This window comes from Austrofundulus limnaeus, unplaced genomic scaffold, assembly GCF_001266775.1.
Source record: "Austrofundulus limnaeus strain Quisiro unplaced genomic scaffold, Austrofundulus_limnaeus-1.0 Scaffold204, whole genome shotgun sequence".
NCBI lineage: Eukaryota > Metazoa > Chordata > Actinopteri > Cyprinodontiformes > Rivulidae > Austrofundulus > Austrofundulus limnaeus.
This window is the reverse complement of record NW_013952606.1, coordinates 582,476-589,816: the sequence shown is the minus strand read 5'-3', so window position 1 is coordinate 589,816 and position 7,341 is coordinate 582,476. Positions and strand designations below refer to the sequence as shown.

The following is a 7,341-nucleotide window of genomic DNA, read 5'->3' as shown; positions in this document are numbered from 1 at the left end:
AATACACAGCCCTAGTGAACAATATAGTCTTAAGAGCTGCACCCAATACTGAGGCCTAAATTTAGTGTTTAAGATTTTCCAGGGAGGTTAGCTTCAAGTTGGTGATGGTTCAGTCAGTCCTCTCTTCTTTCCTTGTCACATGGAGGCTGTCCAACCAGCAGCAYCTGTTCGATGTATCATCAGGAGTGGTCACATCAAACAGCTGACCCTGGTGCTTGTTAACGAGGAAAACAAGTTTATTTGAAACACTTTCCAAGCATTTATTCATGTTGGAAACTTCTCAGCCCTTTTTGACTTCTTTGAACTTTTTGGGTCATCCTTGAATTTAAAGAGAAACATTAAAGGGCCACGGCGACTCCTGCTCCCATATCTGGCATAATTTAGGTCCCTTTGAAGATCCTGTCGCTGTAATGAGGAGGAGTTGATGTGTTCAGCCACCTGGTGGGTTGGAGAAAGAATCGCTGTTAGAAAATATCAAGGTAGATGAGCKTAGACGGCAAATGGTTCTGTTTCTGCGAGGAGGATCATTTTCTTAGTAGCGCTTAAAGGACAACTGTGTTCTTCCCTCTCTTCTTTCCTTTTTTTATGTCTTTACTACATCCAGATTCTTGTCTGTTTAATTCAGACCATGTATTCGACCTTTTTACAGAGTGTTACACGTTCTTATCTGCATTTTAAAAGTCGCTTCCATTAAGAGACAAATTGAGATGATTGTGTCGAGCATCGAATGCAAATTTCATTTTGTTTCTACCGGAATTTTTTTAAAAAATTATTATTGTAGACGTTCTGCTAATGGAAACAAATGCTGAATAAAATGACCAGGCTTCAGAAGTTTGTAAATCTTAATCAATACCAGCAGTGACTTAGTAATAACTCACTTCAGAGAGGTGTTTACAGGGCTTTACTGTGCTTTTAAAGCTCAGTGTCGTCTTTGAAATTGTATCGATTATGTCTCATTGAATTTGCTGAAGTTTTACAGTGACGTAAACCACATTTTTTTTCCTTTTCTTCACGGTTTCAAGACGCCTGTTAATATTTTTCAGTTTGTTTCTCTGCCTGCCTCAATTTGACTCATAAACTTTGTGTGAAGGACAGAAAATCTGACAGCGGAGGAAAAAGAGGGCATGCATAATTTAAACAACTCGGCTGAAGTTTGTCTCTAACAACACGAGCAGAATCCTGCCCACTTGTCCCTGCAGCATGTCCCCGAGTCAATCCAGTCCTGATACCTTCATAATTTTACTGACAAACTCTTTTATTAATGGTCCTGAAGCTAATTTCTTTTTACTAAATCACTGTTGGGTGYGAGCCATTTAATAAGGTTTCTAAAGCCCGATGAGGAAAATCCAATTATGATAGTAAATGTTTCTTGTGTTCAAAGACGTARAAAAATGTCTTAGTTTTGTCATTAATGAAACTTAGTGGTGTTTCTGTGCAGAGTCGATATGTGGCCAACTGCTTAAAGCCTGGAGACATTTAAGGTAATGATAAACTACAACCCAGAAGCAAAAGCTCACTTATTTAGCCCACATTGTTCTGCTTTCTCTTCTTTAAAGCCATAGTTTGGKTTTTTGTCGAAGGATTATGGACCTCTGTGGAATGTGGGCTATAACCAGTTTCTCAAAGCAATTCATGACTTTGAGGTTGAGATGTACTGGCTGATAGTCAAACAGGCTTGGCTCTGTGGGGCTAGGTGATGGGGTGGCTTTAGTGTTGGCAATATTGGTGAAAAAAAATGTTATCACGATTATTATGGCATTTATCTGATAACTGATATGACATTATTCGATGACAATTGAAATTCCATGCTTTTGACTTTATATAGGGTTGGTGTTAACATTAGCACAGTGTGCGCCACAATCACTTATACATWTCGGTCACTATTGCAATAACTGCAAAGTGCCAAATATTAATCAATGATATTATTACATTTTTTCMCGTTTTATTGCGCACAATACGATTTTGCCCAACCATAACTGATACCTGGAAATATGGAGTGTTAGCATAGCATTAGCTTTATACTAGCGCCTCKTTAGAATTAGCCTTAGCTTCATGCCACAATGATTTATATTACTGACCAAGTGCCAAATATTAATTTGCGACAAATTTTATTATGATTACTTGCTGATAACTGGAAATATGGAAGGTTAGTGTTAGCTTAGCATTAGTTCTGTTAACATTAGCATTAACTTCATGCCCCAATGACTTATATTAATGATCAGTTGCCTAATATTAATTGGTGACAAATTTTATGACAATTAATTGCACAATACAATTTTACCTAACTCTAGGTGGTACTCAAAAATATGGAGGGTTATTGTTAGCTTAGCATTGTGTTAGCTCTTAAGGAATCAACATGGAGATGTTAAAGAAGCCCGGGTTGGGGGCGGGGGACATCTAGACCAGCGTGTTTTTTTTTTTTTTTTCTTGTTGAAATGGGGACATGCTGGTCAAACTGCAGCATGGTTAAAATCTCCAGCCACCGCGTTAAAACCCTTGGGGTGCTTGTTTTGGAGTTAGCTGATGTTATGAAGCTCTTTCAGCATCTCGTTAGCTTTAGCTTTAGCACCTGGCAGGTAGTAAAGAGCCAAAACTGCAGAAAGTGTCTCCTGTACCCTCATTCACCACTGGACTGCACAGAGGACTTCAGGCCCAGGTGACAAAGATGATGTTTGACTGTAGAAATGCTTGAGGGAAGTGTGTGTGCGGCAGCGTTAGAGATTGGTGTGAAAACACGGTGACAGCGTGTTTAACCACACTGCGCTCACACAGGTTAGGGAATGTTTTGATTGAGAGAGAAGTGTTGCTTTCTCACAGCAGGTGCTGCAGAGTTCTGTTCTTTTACAATTAATTGATTTTTATCCTGTTCAGGCTTAACTCAGGAAGTGCTCCTGCACAAAACTCTGATGGTCCAAACTGAAACTCAAATCCAGCGACTTTGAGTTTTAGTTTTTTATGACTTTCAGTCATATAATGAATTACTGTTTTGTCTTTTTTGTTGTTTATTTTCCAAGGACTCAGATAAACTTCACCGTGGCCATCGACTTCACAGCCTCTAATGGTGAGCTCATAAACACTTTTTTTGTGCGTACACTCTTAGACCTGCCTGGAAACACACAAAGCTTAGCGCGCTAACRTGCAACAATGCTCGTGATTAGGAGCCGTGTTATCCATCGCTGCTGGAGTTCAGGCCAAACATGAAGCAATAGTCAGGCCAAATTCTATCAAACCCAATAAAAGATTTCAAGAGGTGCATGTAAGAATGTGTTGGAGGTTTGTTATCCTGCCGCTAAAATCTCAATTTGGTTAAAGTACTGACACGATCACGTTAAGTCAACTTAAAGAAGATTAAGCTAGCTGAAGGACTTCGTTAATAAAGCAGCAAAACTCTACCTGCAAGCTAAAAATGACATAATTATGTAAATGCTAAAAGTAGTACAAAATTTGCTAAAAGTAACAAAATCTAGCTGGAAGCTAAAAGGCACGTTTAGCCAGCAAAAGCCTGGTTGAAGGCAGCAAAATGCAAGTAAAAATAGGAAAACATTTGATAAAAGTGAAAAATTAGAAGATACACTAAAAGCTAAAAAGAAGAAAAAAAATCTTTTGCTAAAAGCTAAAAGTAGTAGAATGTTAGTTGAAAGCAAACAAAAAATGCTACCTGGAGGCTAAAGGGAAAGTTTAGCCAGCAAAAACCTGTTTAAAACCAGCAAAACATTCACCAAAAGTCAAATGAAAAGATAAGCTAAAAGTAGGAAACAAAACTTTATCTAAAAGCCGAAAGAAGTAAAATATTAGCTGAAAGTAACACAACACTAACTAGGAGTTAAAAATAATAAATTGGTGGCTAAATGGTAACTGAAAGCTAAAAGATAAAAAGACGAAAAAAATCTTTAGCTAAAAGCCAGAAATAGTAAAATGTTAGCTGAAAGTAACAAAACACTAGCTGGAGGCTAAAAGAAAAGTTTTGCCAACAAAAGCCTAGTTAAGATCTGCAAAATGCTATTAAATCACCAAAACATGCGCTAAAAGTTAAATAAAAAGAAAAGCTAAAAGGAGGAAGCAAAACAAGCTAAAAGCCAAAAGTAGTAAAATATTAGCTGAAAGTAAGTAGGATGTAAAAATAGTAAATTGGTGGCTAAATGGCAACTGAAAGCTAAAAGAAGAAAAATACTGGCTAAAAGYTAATGGTAGCAAAAGGATTTCTAAAAACTAAAAGCTCCAAAGGCTAACTAAAAGAAGATGAACAGCAGCTAAAAGCTCAAAAATGCCAAATCAACATTCATACAACCATGAAGCTGTGATGGATCTGCTCACAGTTTAACTTTTAAATTTATAAACTTTAGAAATTACCAGGTCATTTTGTTTTTTTGTTTTTTTTATAATTGTTTGACTTGTCTACACATTGTAATTATGGTTTTTAGGTGACATTTTTGATTGGCCGAATGTTCCCTCTGACCCAAACAGGAAACCCAGCCCAGCCCACCTCRCTCCACTACATGAACCCCTACCAGCTGAATGCTTACGGCATGGCGCTGAAGGCCGTCGGAGAGATCATTCAGGACTAYGACAGCGACAAGATGTTTCCCGCGCTGGGCTTTGGAGCCAAACTCCCCCCCGACGGACGAGTATCTCATGAATTTGCCCTGGTATGTACGAGACGTGGCAGAGCGGCTCACTGGAGTTGGACTTTCCAGTCTGTGTACCTTTTGGATATGGATTAGGATTACGACTGTGTTTAGTGAGGCATTCGTTGGGATAGTGGGGTCGATTTTAAAGGGCTGTCTAATCTCTGTACAACCAAAACAAGAGCAGTGTCTGCATCTTTGGTACCAAGTGGAGCTCCTTCTTGGTGCTGGGTGAACTCTGGTTTTCATGAACAGGATCTCAAGACATAGTCATGGGAAACTCAAGGTCTTGACGCTGATTTTTGTAACTGTGATTTAATGGATTTCAACGTATGATTGGATTGGTTCGCAGTGGGGCTGAAACAATTCCTCAAATAATTTGAGTAATTAGATTACCATATTTTTCGGACTATAAGCCACACCCCCCCATCAGTAAAAACAAAAACAAAACAGTACACCCAAAATTGTGGTCAAAAAAGTGAATTCAACATCACATTTATTTTTAAGAAAAAGGTTGGGAAGTTCACCGGTACAAAATAATAATAATAATAATAATAATAATAATAATAATAATAATAATAATAATAATAATAATATAAAAAACTCTCGGGAAAAAAAAGGCGAGAGGTCTGGAATTAAAACATAAAAAGCAAACCTTTAGAAATTACCGGTAAAGTTCGGAGGAATACGGTTCATTTAACTGACCTTATTTTGGTAGTTTTCTTTATCTGTTTCTGGTCCAACAAAAAGTCTCATTCATCGTCCTCTGGCGCACTGAAAACATCGAAGTCCTCTTCAGTTTCGGAGTTAAACAAGCTGAGAAAAGCTGCGTCACACAGCGGTAAGCTGTGGTGGGAAAGCCCTCCCGCTCCAACATACGTCACTGCATGGGATTCCTTCCCCAGGGAGTGCAGTGAGGAAAAAAAAGTCAGCAGCTCTTCACTCGACGTTTATCCACAAACTGGTCCTGGATTAAGCTCCAAAGTTTTTATCAGTCAGATTCCACCGTGAAAAATGTCTGTTTTATCCCCTTTTATGAGTTTTTGGCCGTTGACTATCTTTAAATCGCTGCTTCCTGGTCAACAGTCGGCTCTGGAAGCGATCGTTTTTTTCTTTTTCTTTTTTCTTCTTTTTTTTGAAGCGAGTAGTTGAAGCAATTGGAGCATAAGAGCCCCCTGGTGGCTGAAGAAAAAAATCCACGTATAAGCCGCACCGGACTATAAGCCGCATGGTTCAAAGTTCAGGAAAAAAGTTGCGGCTTATAGTCCGAAAAATATGGTACTAAAAATCCTCGAGACAAATTATCTGCCTCCTGTTGAAATCAGCTCACTTTTGCCGGCCGTAATTTTATTTAAAGGTCTGAGTTTACTGATCCATATACCTTCTACCCCCATCTATGGCTTGGTACTTTGATACAAGCGACTGAATTGGGTTTCGTCTGTAGGGTGGTCAGGCTCAACKTTGGTTTTCAGGAAAGCATTAATCCTGATTGAGTCCATTTCTTGAGCTTGCTGGTTGCCCAGCTGAATGTGTCTCAGATGGGTCATTGTCTTGTTGTTTCTTTGCAGAATGGAAACCCCCAGAACCCATATTGTGCAGGTATCGATGGAGTGATGGATGCCTACTACCAAAGTCTGAAATCAGTTCAACTCTACGGACCCACTAACTTCTCCCCTGTGATCAACCACGTGGCCAGGTAGCACACATCGTACACACAGTTCTTTAAAATCTACCTACTTATTTGCTATCACTGCTTTTAGAATCTATTGAGTACTTGTAGAAGAACAGAGTAAACAGCACTATGACACTAAGCATGCGTCTCCATGTTTTTCTGTAACGAGCACTTTGAAGCGAGCGTTGCCAGGTAGCAAAAGATGATTTTTTTTCTTTTAAAGAAGCTGATTGCATGTTGTTGCCAGTTTTTTCTTTTTAATCAAAGCATAAACCACACAAAATAGGTGCATCATCGAGACGGCGTTCGCAGAAAAGACATTAGGAGATGTTTCATGCAAGCCTGTAATTAAAACRAAATCGAGCAGTTTCTTCTCATCAGGCTGCTTCACATGTCTGGAATCATAACTATAAGGATGTGAAAGGGCAAAAGTGTTTAAAGACAAACTTAAAGAGATGGTTCAATGGGACAATGTCTTACATGCTGTGTATCGCACTTTGATTGACCTCAGTTTAAAGAAATAAAGGTTAATTCTGATCAGACTGAGATGCTAACAGCTAGCTTGAATTAGGCTAAAAACAAAGTGGGTTGTTACCATTTTCAAACAAAAAATTCAAAATATCTTCATGAATCAAGGCTATTTATTTTTTAGTTTTATGTTGCGGTCAATTTGGCGTCACACCATCATTTTATGTTAAATATTTTGTGTATGATGTGTGCATTTGCTTACGTCACTGCCGTGCGCCAAAGGCTGTCCCAAATCATAGTCGAAAAAAATTCAMTTACCACATTTTTAAATTAAASGTTAAATKATATCTTTAGCAGTGTTAGCTTTTGTGGCAGGATGATGGTGTCGCAACAAAAGCCGCGTACCAACGTCAAAGGCTGCATTTCATTCCAAAAWTCTTAAATGGGAGCTTTTTTCCCCTTTTTTTTCTCTTTCCTTCTATGTATCTTTGTTCTTTATTTTATCTCACCCTCTCCTGTACTGAGCTGCAGTAATGTGCAAATTTCCTCACTGTGGGATCTTATCTTATCTTATCT

The 7,341-nt window shown here is 38.5% G+C and overlaps 1 protein-coding gene across 1 annotated transcript in view; it reads left to right on the top strand.

Annotated features, from left to right (window-relative positions):
* LOC106524856 (copine-8) overlaps window positions 1-7,341 on the top strand; it is an 84,836-nt gene that overhangs the window by 67,742 nt on the left and 9,753 nt on the right. The window contains exons 14-16 of the mRNA XM_014018850.1: window positions 3,015-3,061; window positions 4,465-4,646; window positions 6,194-6,321. Coding sequence (XP_013874304.1) covers window positions 3,015-3,061; window positions 4,465-4,646; window positions 6,194-6,321 — 357 coding nt within the window. The remainder of the gene's footprint in view (window positions 1-3,014; window positions 3,062-4,464; window positions 4,647-6,193; window positions 6,322-7,341) is intronic.